The 15439-nt window shown below is 36.9% G+C and overlaps 1 protein-coding gene across 4 annotated transcripts in view; it reads left to right on the forward strand.

Annotated features, from left to right (window-relative positions):
* The window catches only part of WWP1 (WW domain containing E3 ubiquitin protein ligase 1), a 108600-nt gene that overhangs the window by 58570 nt on the left and 34591 nt on the right, over positions 1–15439 (forward strand). For all 4 annotated transcript variants that reach the window (XM_027581555.2, XM_027581578.2, XM_027581569.1 and 1 more), the window contains 2 exons: positions 7532–7862; positions 13652–13747. In XM_027581555.2, the coding sequence (XP_027437356.1) occupies positions 7532–7862; positions 13652–13747 (427 nt within the window). The remainder of the gene's footprint in view (positions 1–7531; positions 7863–13651; positions 13748–15439) is intronic.

Below are 15439 nucleotides of genomic sequence, written 5' to 3' on the forward strand. Positions count from 1 at the left end.
AAACATAGGACAATCATAATCTCTAACATTTGTGCTATATATGGTCTAAACACTATATGTTGGGGTGCCTGGGTGCCTCAGTAGTTAAGCATCTGCCTTCAGCTCAGGTCATGATCCCAGGGTCCTGGGATCGAGCCCCTCATCGGGCTCCTTGCTCAGCAGGGAAGCCTGCTTCTCCCTCTCCCACTCCCCCTGCTTGTGTTCCCTCTCTCGCTGTGTCTCTCTCTGTCAAATAAATAAAATCTTAAAAAAAAAAAAAAGAGTAAACAGTATGTGTCTATTTACTGATTTAACTCTCACCATAACTAATTGAAATAGATACTAAAATCTTCCCCTTTGCCCAGGAGGAACTCAGGTGCAGAGAGATCACATCTAGGGAGTAGAAGAGCTGTAATTGACATCTAGCTCTCTCAGCTCTCTGCCCTCTGCTTCACTTTGATGTGTGTGATTTTTATAGTGTCTCAAAGTTGTACTGTTCATCTTTTATACTATGATAGGCTTCAAATAATCCCTCTTCCAACTTAGTGATTATGTTTTCACCTCCTCTGATAATTGTTGGTGGTATCTGACTAAACAATCCCATCTGTCATCATTCTATTGGCCAGTTTACAAAGACTTCCAGAACCTCCTCTGTTGGTAGCAACCACTCTGCCAGTGTCTTTTGTGTGATCTGTCTCCCTTAGTAGGAGGATGAATTCAGGTACTTCTCAAGGAATGGTATTAGTGCAAAAATGGTATTCCTTTTTTTAATCAAGAACTTTAAATCAGTTTTCATGTTGGAGTGTGGGTATGGGTAGGAGTGTGCATATTCTGTGTATAACATGTTACATGTTTTAATCCCTTACTTACAATTCAGAGTCCTAAAATCTTTAAAACCAAAAGGATGTTTTGGTAAACTCCTTTGATGGCAAAACGACTAGAACTGATTTCAAGGTATTCATAGTTTATCGTGCTTAGTGTATCTCTCCATTTTGCCACAGAAGTAATATTGTGTACTTACAATGTGTAGCCTCCAAACCTGCTCACTCAATATACAATATGTGTGCCATATTAATTTCTAAGTTCTGAAAACTTACAGATTCTGAAACACACTTGGCCCCAGGGTTTTCAGATAAGGGATTGTGGGCCTGTGGTAAGGAGTTTTAAGACAAATGATTTCATTTTACCAGAGACAGTATTATACAAGAGGGCTTTTAGGGGGGCGATTTTTTTCTTCCTCCTGTTCATTTGAGTTTTGATTAAGAGGGTCCATTTGATAAGTTTAGTTGCTGTAAATACTATTTTAAGCTAACTAGGAGGAGGCAGTCATGATTGAAAAGATTAGATTTGGCATCTAACAGGACTAGGTTCAAATCCCAGCTCTGTCATTTAATGTGTTAACTGTGTGACCGTAGACAAATTTCATATCCTCAAAATTTAGCTCTTCCATTTATTAAAAGGGGATGATAATTAACTACCTGGTAGGGTTGTTTCAAATGTTAAATGAGATAATCTAAAAGATTACAATAGTCTTTGAGTGGTGGTAGGTATTTAAGAAAAATACTGTTTTCTTCTCCACTTCCCACTGTCCCAAAACTTCTAGTGTGAAATGACTTTTTCTAATACTTAATTATTCTTTTATTAATAAAATAGATCAGTGCTCAGTATGGTAAGTTTCAGGCAGAACCGACTGACTTCACAAGTTTGTTAAACTTTTGTTTATAGCTTTTTATTTTGAAATAATTATAGAAAGTTGCCAAGAAGTGTACAGGGATGTCCCATGTTCCCTTCACCAGCCTCCCCCTATGTTAACATGCAGTGTATAACTATGATATAATATCAAAATCAGGAAATTGGCATTGACAGAATCTACATTTCACTAGTTACATTTGCATTTTGTGTGCATGTAGTTCTGTGCGGTTTTATCATGTCTGGCTTCATGTAGTTGCCACTGCAGTCAAGATACAGAACCACACCATCACCAAAGGCCCTCTCTCTCGAACACTTGTGTGAATTGACTTTAAAGAAACTTAAGGTGCATATATAGAAACAGTTCTTTGTCACACTTTTAAAAAGGAGTAAAAATGATACTCAAACACTCCAGTATTTCTGCCTTTTTCTACTTTATTTGAACAGTTACAGTGAGGACAAATGCATGGTGGTTTGAGAGGTACATATCATAAAGTACGAGGGAAACTTCTCAAGGATTAAACATAAAAGTAGGGAGATATGTCTTGTAACCCAAATGTGTTGAAAGTAAGCTGAAAGTAAGGATTGGGATACATTCATTAAGAAACCAAGTCAGTGAGTGACACCTGGGTGGCTCAGTCATCAGTTGAGCATCCAACTCTTGATTTCTGCTCTGGTCATGGTCTTAGGGTCCTGGAATCTAGCCCTTAGGGTCTGCACTTAGCCTGTGGGCTGCTTGGGTTTCTCTCTCCCTCTCCATGTGCCCTTTCCCCTGCTTGCACTCTCTCTCACTCTCCAAATAAATAAATAAATAAAATCTTTAAAAAAATATACAAAAACTTAAAAAAAAAACAAACCCAAGTCAGTGGGTGTGGTCTTATATCTGTAGAGAAGAAAATGCTTTGCATAAACTTCTATCCTACCTGTCACACATTTTAAATACTAGCTTAACGTAAAATTCTCCACATTCTTGAGCAAAGAGCCTATGATCCTGACTTTCCTCCCTCTCTTTTTCTCTCTGCCTTCCCTTTTGTCTTTTTTTGGTAGTTTGTCCTTTTACTCATACCATTTGTTAACAGATGTTTATTTTGCAGGTACCACAGATGTTTGTTTTGCAGGACACTGCTTGCCGGCTGGGTACATATACATCAGGGTTTCTCAATTTAAGCACTATTGGGCCAGATAATTCTTTGTTGTGGATGGCTGTCTGATGTATTGTACATTCCTGACCTGTACCCATTAGATGCCAGTAACATCGTCTTTATCCCCTAGCTGTGACAACCAAACATAGCTCCAGACATTGCTAAAATGTCTTCGGAGTGGGGGGCAAATTTGTCTCCAGTTGAGAACCACAGATCTATATCAGTAATAATCTCTCCAATCAAAGATATGCCCACTCAGAATTTCCCCTATTATTAACATTTTGCATTACTGTGGTATACTTGTTTTCTGGTTTTGTTTAGAGAGGTCTTGAGTGTAATTTTAATGTTGAACTTACATAGGGTCATTGTGTTAAAATGTTTTGGTCAAATGGTACTAAGAGTTTTTCAGTTGATTCTTGTGAATGTTTTAAATGAACTTACCCTCTATGAATGAGTTTCATCATTTTATTTCCAATATTTTTCACTTCTTTCTTGTCTTAAATGCATTGTCAAAGTAGGCAGCCGTATCGGAGTGGTGATTGTGATCTTCCTTGTTTTGTTTCTGATTTTAGTTTGTTCCTGACCTTAATGGAAATTCTCCTCATGTCTTGAAGTTAATATGTGATGCTTACTGTGGGTTTCTGGGTTTCTGATGGATAATATAGATTATTTACTGATTTCTCTTGATTCCTCTTATCAAGTATTTTATCAGGGTTTTATTGAGTGCTTTTTTGTTTGTATTGAAAGTAGTCATATGGCTTTTTTTAATGTGTTAGCATCGTCAATTTCCTAACATAATTTCCTAATACTGAACCATCTCTTAATTTATTTAGTTGCAACTTTAGAGCTATATTACCCTCACAGAATAAATTAAGAAACTCAATTTTTCTTTTTCTTCCCTAATGTACTATACCGCTTTAAATAACATGGGAGTGATCTGTTCATTGAAGGTTCGTAGAATTTTCTCAGAAAACTTGAGTCTTGTGCTCTTTGGTGGAATGATATTAGATATTTCATCACCTTTTTCATTCTACTGTGATGAGTCTTTTTCTTTTTTATTTTCTTTTTAAAGATTTTATTTTTAAGTAATCTCAACACCCAATGTGGGGCTCAAACTCACAACCTGAGATCAAGAGTCGCATGTCCCACTGACAGCCAGCCAGGTGCCCCATGATGAGTCTTTTCAATTTTTCTTTCTGTTAACTTAGTTAATATATTTCAAAGCTTAGCTTTTTTTTTTTTTAGATTTTTTTTTTCTTTTTAAAGTAATGTTCACACTCAAAGTGGGGCTCAAGAGTCACATGCTCTAGGAACTGAGCCAGCCAGGTGCCGCATAGTTAATATATTTGAGACTTCCTGATAAAAGTGGTTCATGGCATTCCTAGTGTTATTCATATATGTTTTTCTTTATAAAACTCAGAAAGGTATACTTAATGGCTTCTCCAAATTTACCGGTAAGAGTTCATGTGAAGCATTTGTTAAAAATACAGATTCCTAGACCCTTCCTTAGAGATTTCCCCAGAAATTCATTAAGTCTAGAGTGGGAACTGAGATCTATAGTTTCAACAAGATCTCAACTGATTCTTCTCAGGTAAATTAGGAAATTCTAATCTGTTTTACTGTTCTTTTAATTCCTTGTACCATTTTTCCTGCCTGGCTCTGGAATTGACTGTTAAGCTCATTTATTGCCATTCTTTCTTATATCCTTGGATACTTCTTTGGCTTTGTCCAGTAGCATTTGATATAATTGTTTTCATTGCCATTAATTTCCCTAAAGTTTATAATTTCATTATTATTTCCTCTTTAACTTAGTATTTAGTTTATCTTGTAAGCAAATTGGTTGTGGATTGAGGGAGAACTGTCATTTTTATGGACATAAAAGTATCAGTTTTCTCACTAGTAAAATGGGAATAATGCTGGTATCTGTCTCAGCATTGTTCTTTGAAGACTAAATAAGATAACTCTTAAAAAGTGTTTAGCAGATTATGTCAGATTTTCAGTAAACATTTTAGTAAGTTATATTTTGTATTGCTTTCCTTCTAGTTTTTTGGTGTTTTGTTTTGATTTGTTTTGTTTTGTTTTGTCGGAGAAAGAGCACAAGCAGTGGGGGCTGGGAGGCAGAGGGAGAAGCAGGCTCACCGCTGAGCAGGGAGCCCGATATGGGACTCAATCCCAGGACCCTGGGATCATGACCTGAGCCAAAGCAGACGCCTAACTGACGGAGCCACCCAGGCATCCTGCTTGTTTCTAGTTTTATTGTAGTTAGAATGTGGCCTCCTTATTGTATTATAATAAGGGATTTTCCTTTGGTCTTTGACATGTCAGGTTTTCTAAAAATTTTTAGAGTGTTTGGATGGAATATGTACGTAAGAAACTAACTATAATTTAAGTCAGATGTATTGTGTTATTAAATCCTTCATGTGCTTAACTAATATTTCTACTAACACTCTTTAATCTGCATAGTTTTGAGGGAGGTATGTTCAGTTCATTTCTTCCTCTGTGATTTGTTTTTAATTTATTCATTCAACAAATACTTATTGTTTTCATATGGCAGGCATTTTGTAACAGTTGGGGAATACAAGAGTGAACAAGTCTGACAAAGCTTTCACACTCTGAACTTAATGAAAAGAAATAAAAACAAATACATAAATGATTTCAGAACACGAGAACCTAAACAGGTTAGGGTGTGGCAGGAACAGCATTAAATAGGGTACTTAAGCACTGCCTCATGTGGTTTCTGAAGATGTAATTGAGCATGCACTTGAAAGGATGAGGAGAAGCCAGTCATTGGAAATTCCAAGACCATGGGAACCACAAGTGCACATCTCTGAAGTGGGAAGGAGTTTGTTCTATTCCAGGAACAGAAGAAAGGCTATTATGAGAAATCAAGGGTAGCTGTGGAGCAGATTAATGTAGTCTTTAGTATAGGCCGTGGTTAAAGTTTGGAATTTATTCTGGCAGTCGTAGGAATTCACTGGTGTGTTTAATTAGGGAAGTGAAAAGATCAGTTACATGTTTGGAAAAAGATTTCTTTGGGCTGTCATTTGGAGAATGGGTTGTAGTTGGACAAGAGAAAAAGCAGGCTGACTAAAATTCGGAGGCTGTTGCCAGTATTGAAAGCAAGAAATGATGGACCAGGAGGTAGTGGTACAGATGGAGGAAGAGCTGAGAGCACTTGCTTTTGAATTACTGTAGGAGAGAAGTTTCTGCCTTGAACAACTGAATTGTGCTATTTAATATTTCATTTTCTTCCTTTGTTTCTAACAGTTTGTGTTTTGTGTGCTGTGTTTTACCATGCATAAAGGTTAATGACTTTCTTCTTGGACTGAATTATCTTTTCTCAGTTATTCCTCTTTTCCTATTTAGTGTTATTTTGCTTTGAAAATACTGCTGCTAAGCTTTTCCATTTTTGGAAATTAATTTCTGCACTGTTGAAGAGTAAATATTAAATGAGATAATTCTTTAAGTGAGCATCATATAGAGGACACCAGAATTTAGTCTCTCTATGCACATTCTTTTTTCATTTCTCTGTGTTATCTAACAGTGTTTGATACAGGCTAACTGTAAATATTTTATTTCCTGTATTTTTTTTCCTCCAAGCCATTCTCTCCCCCATATTTGGACAGAACTTAATTCATTCTCTTGGTTGTTTTGTAATTACAGTTTGATTCCTTTAATAGTACATTTCCTTTCCATTATTTAAATCTTTTTCTTTCTTTAAAAATCTACCTGATGATTCCATTACTCTTTATTAGGTCTCCCTCCCCCATTTCAATTAGAATTTTATGTGGCGTTTTCTTTGGTCTTGGTCAATAATCTATTCTCTTTCCAGTTTTAATTTGGCTCACTTTAATAGTGACACATAATTGAAATTCATCAATCACATTTAAAATGAAAATTAAGAAAATTGTATTAGTGGATCCCAGTACTGAGTCATTTCTTCAGAAAGTGTAGAATAAATTTCTGGATCTTTTTGGCAGTCCCCTGTAGTACTAAATTAATGCCACTGTGTATTTCCCCCATTGGCATTTTTGATATTAGCTACCCTTTTGACATTAGCTACCATTTGCATATGAAAAGGGAGATTGAAAGGGATCATTTAAAGTTTTTATATAAACCATGCAGACTTTCAAAATTGATCATTTGGAGGAAAAACATGTTATACTCATGCTGGTTTCTCTTTTCCTTAAGTTAAGGTTATTAGTGTGTGTATACACACAGTGGACCCTTGAGCAACAGGGATTTGGAGCACCAACATCACCCCACCCCCGACCCCTGCCATTTGAAAGTCTTTGCATAACTTTGGAGTCCCCCCCACAGATGTAACTACTAATAGCCTGTTGTTGACCCTCAAGCCTTACCAGTAACATAAACAGTCAATTAACACTTATTTTGTATATCTATTATATACTGCATTACAGTACAGTAAGAGAAAATGTTAAAGAAACTCATAAAGGTTTGTACTGTATTTATTGAAGAAAATCTCCATATATGTGGACCCTCATAGCTCAAACCTGTGTTGTTCCAGGGTCAACTGTATTCTTAAATTTTTATTATTTATATGTTCATCAGTAAAATGTGAGCAAGAAAAAACATTATTTTATTTTCGTCAGTACCTGATACATTACTCGGGGTGGATTAGGAACTAAATAAGTATAACTGGTGAGTTGTTTGCTTTATCATTCCTTGATAGTTCATCTTACTGATTTTTCTCTTTTCAGTTAATGGAGAATCATCATCTGCACCAACCAATAATGCTTCCACCATGGGTACTGCAACAGTACCTGAAGAAACCTCCTTGTCTTCAAATTGCACTAATACTACTATTGAAGATCCTCCACAAGAAATACTGACTTCCTCAGAAAACAATGAATGTATTCTTTCTAACAGTGCAGCATTTGGATCTGAAGCTAGAAGTACTTTAGACCCTGCTGCCTCTAATTCTGGAAATAATTCTGCTTTTGAGGCAGCCAAATTAAGACAGCCAGATGGGTGTGCGGAACCTGTACGGCAACAGTCTGGAAATACCAACACAGAAACTTTGCCATCAGGGTATGTTAAATATATTTTTTTAGAAGTTTGACTTACATTTGAATAGCAACTTTTTAATAATATGACTGTTGAATGTGTATATAAAATTTTTCCATTGTTTAGTAATTTGAAATCAAAGTTGGAATCTGATTGATATAATTCATTTGCCACAAACCAAGTACTTTTTAAAACTGAGGACAGTTACTAATTAAGTATGTGCAGTATGAAGGGAAAAGAAAAAACCTAATGTTAATTTGCAAGACACACTTGATTTGATTCTTGGTTTATTTTTACTTCTAGAGAAGAATGACCATAACACTATATAATTACTTCAGTTCTCTAGCTTCCTTTATGGTCTGCTCCCCAGGGCCCAACATGGCCATCCTTTTTCTCAGTTAGCACTGAGTGCTGAGAAAGTCACCTAACTCTGCTGATTACCTCTGTTAAAAATTCAGGTTTTCGTTGCTGCTTAATAATTCTTAGTTCCCTTTAAATTTTCCCATTGAAAATATTCAGCTTCCCAAGATATCCTTTAAAGAGTTATCCTATGTGTGTATTCCATTTGGTCATCTCTCCCAGATTTACTTAACAGGTTTTTTTGACTCTTTACTTGGCTTTGATGATACTAATATGAGTTAATCATTCATTGTCTCGGACTTCAAAAAGTTTATTTCTAGTGGCTCAGATTTGTACACATATATGTGGTAGTTTGATGGTGCTGCAATAGACGTACGGACGCAGTGCTTCCCTGCACAGCTCGCAGCAGTTAGCAGGGCTCCTCTTGGAGCCGTGGAAACTGCACTGCTAGAGGTCTTCTGCCCTCAGTTTCTCATCGCAGTCATTGTGTTCATAGCCCTGTCTTATTTTCTGAACTGTTTTTCTCAGTGTTGTTTGCTGCCTCATCTGATTTGCCCACTGCCTACTAGTGGTTTCAGCCTTTTTTAGCCTTTGTTCTTATGCTTGCATGTTCTTCTTCCTCTGTTGGCGCTCATGCTCTCCCGTCACTGTAACTATCAAATCTGTTTGTCCGGGCCAGACCTTTTTCTGAGCTTATTTTCAGCTACTTCTGGAAATCCCCACTTGTTTCCTGCCAGCATTTCAGACCTTAAAGTATCTTCCCTTCTCTCTCAAAAATCTCTTTGTCCCTTTGTTTTCAGTCTTTGGCAGCTTAGTCACTTATCCTAGTTTCATGTGTCTGCCACTGCGACACGTATATCTTAAGAAGCTGTTAAGAACCTCATGGTCTGGTGGGAGGGTAAAGATAAGTAAGCAGCAACTATACCGCATAGTTAAAAGTGGGCTAGACCTCAGTTTAGCAGGTTGTGGGTGGGGAGAGTAGCCTACACTACTGAGATCAAAGAATACTTTCTGAAAGAGATGACCCTTGAGTGCATTTCTACCAGAGGGTTAGGAGTTAGCAGTGCAGTAATGTAGGCGCCAGTAGTGAAAGGCTTCATTTTCAGTAGAGCCAACTGTATGTTCATATCTCTGGCATCCATAAACATGTATAAGTAGAATTCAGGAAATAGTATTTTGTTACAGCTTGAGTTCAGCATTTGAGGAAGTGACACATGTAGTACTAAAGAGTAAACAGTTCTATGAAGAATTTTGTATACTTTTTCTAAGAGTGTGGGAGTATTTTCCTGAAAACCATGAATAAACATTAATGAATTTTAAGCAGGGTTGTGGCATTGTCCTGTTTACATTTTAGTTAGGTCATGCATTCTAGCAGTGGTATAGACAGATTTTAGGAGTCAAGGAGACAAGTTAGGATAGCAGCCAGGGTGGTTTATAAATGAGAGAAGCAGGCATTATGATTTAAAATGATAATAAGCACATAAGCTTAATTCTGTGGGGGCCAAATAAATGCTTCAGCATGCCTATAGCCACCATATGTGATCTTTGTGTTAGGAGACTTTTGTAGTAACCTACATAAGTGATTTTCAAGTTGCAGGTTGCACCCCATTAGCAGATTATGACCAGTATTTGAACACATAATTGAAGTAAATCAGTATAGACCAGAATAGAAAATACTGAAGAGTGTTAGTTGTAGTGAGAGTAAACATTGTTTCCAGAAAGTTTATTTTTCTGGTGCGGGTTTGTGTGTATAAAATCTGTAGGTAAATAGCATTCTAGTACAGAGATGTTTATGTAAAACATATTTCTTATTCTGTGAACTGTCATCAAAAAAGTTCAGAAGCAGGGGTACCTGGGTGGCTCAGTTGGTTAAGTGTCTGACTCTTGGTTTTGGCTCAGATCATGATCTCAGGGTCCTGGGATTGAACCCAGCTTCGGGCTCCACGCTCAGCCTAGAGTCTGCTTATCCCTCTCCCTCTCCTCCTCACTCCTGCTCGCACTCTCTCTCTCTCTCAAATAAATAAATTAAATCTTAAGGAAAAAAAGATGCTTTAAAAAAGAAAAGTTTAGAAACTTCTAATCCAGGTGAAAAATTAAAATAGCCAGCACTAAGATGGACGCTAGTCTCATAGGGTGATGATAAGATGTATCCTGGTAATTAGTTGTGAAGAGGCAGTAGAAAAGAAGAATGGAACAAAGGTTGATTCTTCTGGCTTAGGCAGTACTCTCTTTGTGTAACTTGTCCGAGTTAGCAGTTTTCAAATTTACATCATCTTCTCTCTTTCCTCAGAAATCTTTCTTAGTTCCTGTGTTTCCTCTCTTTGTAACTTGCTCAGCTATTTAGCTAATTACCAGTGAAATCGCGAGTGTTCTGAGAGAAGAGTATTCCAGTCTGGAGATGATGTTTGAATGTTATGCCAAGCATTATCTCACCCAAAGACCTTTGCATTTGCCCAGACTTGTGTGTGGAATGTTATTCCTCTGATATCTGCATGACTCATTCAGGTCTCTGCTCAAATGTTACCTTACTCCAGGGGCCTTTTCTGATTCCCCCTGTTTAAATCAGGCCGCTCTGCACCCATCCCCTTACCCTGTCTTATTTTTGCCCAGCTTTTTGCTAGGAAAATTTATAAACATGCAGAAAAATTTAAAGAATTTGCCAGTGAATACCCTGATACCTACCAGTAAATTCTGTAATTGACATTTTACTGTTTGCTTTATCTCCTGTCTCTTCATCTCTCTATCCATCTAACTTTTAAATGCAGATCAGTGAGTTGCAGACATCAGTATATTTTGCCCTTCAGTACTTCAGCTTTTGTCTGTCATTAACTAGAGTTCAATATTTGTTTAAAGTTTTTTAGGTAAAGTTTACATTCCATTTTGATGCGTTTGGACAAACACATATATTGGTGACCAAACCCTTATCAAAATATTGAATATTACCATCATCCCAGAAAGTTCTCTAAGTACCTTTTTCAGTCAATCACTGTTGTAATTTTTTTTCCACTATAGACTTTAGATTAGTTTTCCCTGTTACAGAACTAAGTATAAATGGAATCAGCATGAATTTTTTGAGTCGGGTTCTTCTAATCAGCATAACTTGTATTATTTTTCTTTGTAACACTTAAATCACCATGTGACATATATTTGTGTCTAGTCCGTTTTCTCTCCACTGGACTGGAAAGGGCTTTATTTTGTCCATTTCTGTACTTCTTGTACCCAAAACCATGCCTGCCATATAGCAGGTACTCAATAAATTTTGTTAAATAAGTGAATTAGTGCCCGATTAAATGATTTTGAGTGAGTGAACAACTGGGCAAAGGCCCTGGCTTGTAAATGCTTCTGAGGAAGTGGTTAACAAGGTCAAAAACTGCTAAAAAATTTAAGATAAGAACTGAAAGGCACCGATTGAATTTAACAACAAATTATTTATTGTTGACCTTTGACAAAGCAGTTTCTGGGAAATAGAGCTGTATTCAGAGTGCTGTGTAATGGAGTGAATGGGAAGGGTAGAAGTGTGTAGAAAACATTTAAAGAGAACTGGTATGTAAAGCTTTTTACCTGTGAACACACAGAGAAAGGAATGTTTGGTTGGTGGAAATGCGCAGGAGGAAATGGAGAACTGAGGGTTAGTTTTTGTTTTATAAAATGGGAGAGTTTAAAGTTTGTTTGTTTAAATGGGAGAGACTTTAAAGGGTAGTCAGATTCTAATGAGGAGGAGTCTGTGGACACGGATGTTAGCAGTACAGGAGAGAATGAGGTAACTGTTCTTTGTGGTTTATGAGAAGGCAAGTCTTACTATCTGTCCCATTATCCAAGTTTGAAACCGCTAGTTATTCAGTCAGTAACTTAATTCGGTTATTTTATTGTAATATATTTCACCAAATTCTTCCATATTTACTTACTCAAGTGTGCTCTGGTCAGAAGTCACAAAGGGATTGAACTTCATTTCGGCCACTGGTGCTTCAGTGAAGGCCACAAAAAGGAAGAGAGCAATAGTAATTTTGTAACAGATAAGTTTAACAACTTACATGATCCTGAGTAGGTTCTGAACTTGGGCATTTTTATTGTTCATAATTATTCTGAAACATTTTGTGATGTGTTTATTGGATGCAGCTTAAAAGTAAACTATTAATTTTTTTACATGTCTTTTTTAAGTAAGTATGTGTATATGTGTACACCTTGTGTAGGGAATAGCTTTAATATGTATAATCATTGTGTAAGAAAATAATTTAGGGATGCCTGGGTTGCTCATTCGGTTGAGTGTCTGACTCTTGGGTTTGGCTCAGGTCATGATCTCAAGGTCATGAGTCCAAGCCCTGTGTTAGGCTCCATGCTCAGTGGGGAGTCTGCTTGAGATTCTCTCTCCCTCTCCTTCTGCCCCACCTACCACTCCGCTCTCTTTCTCTCTCTAAAATAAATAACTTAAAAAAAAAGTTTAATAAAGGCCAAGAGGAATCAAATTAAATTGGTTCCTGGGGTTTAAGAGAGAGAAAAATACTTCCATTTATTCTACTTTCAATTGAAAACAAGAATGTTAAACTCAGAAATAAGGAGGTTTTTATATTTTATATTTAACATTTTTCTTCTATACCATATTACAGAAAAGAATGGAGAGGAAGAAACAGGAATCACAGAGGAGAAAACAAGAGTAGGGAAAATAAGAGATTGAGAATCTTTGAGATGGAACAGAAAAAGATGAAATTGGGATGTCCAAAAACTCAGGAGTTTTACCAAAAACAAGAGGGAGATAGTTGTATACAAAAAGAAGACACTGTATGGATATCGAAGAATTTTTGTGGAGCAGTGTCACCACATACACTTCTTTAATGTAGTTTCTGCTAAAATCTTTTAGATACGTATTTTTGAAATTGCAGGCAAAAGTAAATATTACCTCATTAACATTTTGTGCCTTGAGTGTGATATTAGGCTGAAAGTTCCTCTACTTTTGCTTAAACTTGTCTTTTTTTTTTAAGATTTTATTTATTTATTTGAAAGAGAGAGCACGAGCAGGGTGAAGGGCAGAAGAAGAAGGAGAAGCAGACTCCCTGCTAAGCAGGGAGCCCGATGCGGGGCTCAATCCCGGGACCCTGAGATCATGACCTCAGCGGAAGGCAGCTGCTTAACCGACTGAGCAGCCCAGGCATCCCTAGATTTGTCTTTTCTGATGATACATTTCTGATAATAAATTTTCTGATGATAAATTCTATAAATTAGTAACTTTTTAAAACTTTAGGTATTACTTTATCCTCCTTTAACTATATTTATTGAGTTTCTGATACTGTTAATAGAAAGGGAATAATTAAGAACTTAAAAGGCACTAATAATTGGGAAAAGAAACTTTATATGTGTGTAAAGTAAGACTTATTGGTAATTTTCCTGATTATAAGAAGGAATGATTTTTCAGATTGTCATAGTTATCTTTTATTTTTGTTTTTGCATTTTTATTAAAGGTGGGAACAGAGAAAAGATCCTCATGGTAGAACTTATTACGTGGATCATAACACTCGAACGACCACATGGGAGAGGCCGCAACCTTTACCTCCAGGGTAATGTGGCATCTTTATGCATCTCCAGTTGTGTTTTATCATACATGTGATTTCTTAAACTTATTTATTATAACATAAAATGATTCTTTCATTGTGCATGTTATATTTCTTTCATTTACTTCTGTGAATAATAATTTCAGTAAATGAGATTTGTTATATCGTATCTCTTCTACAGTTAGTCTGAAGGGGCTTCCTCAAGAGATTGTCAAACACTGGCATGAGTTACTGAGATTAGTTATGGAATTTTGGTCCAATTGTAGTGCTTGTCATTGGTTTTTAAGGAATGAAAGGCCTATTTAGGAAAATCTGTATGTATGGTTCTCCACAGATAGTGGTCTAAGCTATGTTACATGAGATTTAATGATATAAGAGATGTGAGAGTGGTTCAGAGTTATGATCTAAAAGATTACTGTAAGTAAAATTGTATTACATTATGGCTAAACTTATAGAGGGTCTTAAATGAATAAAAACATTTCTATTACAGGCTAAATAAATTCATGCTGTTAGGCTGTCATTCACGGTCATTCACAAACAGATCTTCCTTTTCCTTTGTGTTCTTATCTTTCATAACTGTTTATACATATTGTGCTGATAGCTAGTTGAATTGTATTATTTATATATATATATACTTTTTAAGATTTTGTTTTTATTTATTTATTTGCCAGAAAGAGAGCACATGAGAGAGGGCACAGGCAGGGGGAGCAGCAGGTAGAGGGAGAAGCAGGCTCCCCACTGAGTAGGGAGCCCAATGCGGGGCTCCATCCCAGGACCCCAGGATCATGACCTGAGCCGAAGGCAGACACTTAACCAACTGAGCCAGGTGTCCCTATTATTTATTCTTCTCAGAAACTCTATCTGAGGGGCACCTGGGTGGCTCAGTTGGTTAGGCATCTGCCTTCGGCTCAGGTCATGATCCTGGGGTCCTGGGATTGAGCCCTGCATTGGGCTCCCTGGGAGCCTGCTTCTCCCTCTGCCCCTCCCCCTCGTTTGTGCTCTTTCTCTCTCTCTCTCAAATAAATAAATAAAATCTTTTAAATACATACATACATATGTACATACATACCCAAAAAACCCCACTCTGCCTGTACCTGCAATATTTTCCTTATTGTCTTTGCTACTCACTCAGAGTATCTGTCCTTCCAGATGTAACTTAAAGGTCCACCAATATAAAACACAGTCCAAGTCCAGAAAATTCAAGACAAGTAATGTTATTTTTGTGAGATTGGTTGCTGAAAGGATTCTTAAATCATTGTATGAGTTAATGGCACAGAGAAGAAGTGTTTGTGAGGGAGCTGAGATGGGGGTAAGTAGGAGAACTCTAGGCTTGCCTTGTCCCTCGAATAAGCTACATAACTAAGTTAATGGCACAAATTGACTTAACAGTTATCTGAACCTGGGAGGATGGAGAGAACTTCAGTCGGTGGTGAAATAGGAAAGGGCATTTTGTTTTGAGGGAATATTCAAACAAAGAGATGACAAAGTGAAACATACACACTTGGGACCAGCAAGTGAGTTGATTTGACTTTCGTGTAGGTCCCTTGAAAGGGCTCAGGGGAGATGAGGCTGAAATGGTGAATGGATTCATTTTTAATGCTGTGCCAGAGTGCTGTGATAGGTGGAATGACATGACTGAATCTGCACTGTGTTCAGCCGGATAACAGCAGGAAAGTTAAAGACCTGTAAGTTGAGTTA

Source organism: Zalophus californianus, chromosome 4 (genome assembly GCF_009762305.2).
Source record: "Zalophus californianus isolate mZalCal1 chromosome 4, mZalCal1.pri.v2, whole genome shotgun sequence".
Taxonomy (NCBI): domain Eukaryota; kingdom Metazoa; phylum Chordata; class Mammalia; order Carnivora; family Otariidae; genus Zalophus; species Zalophus californianus.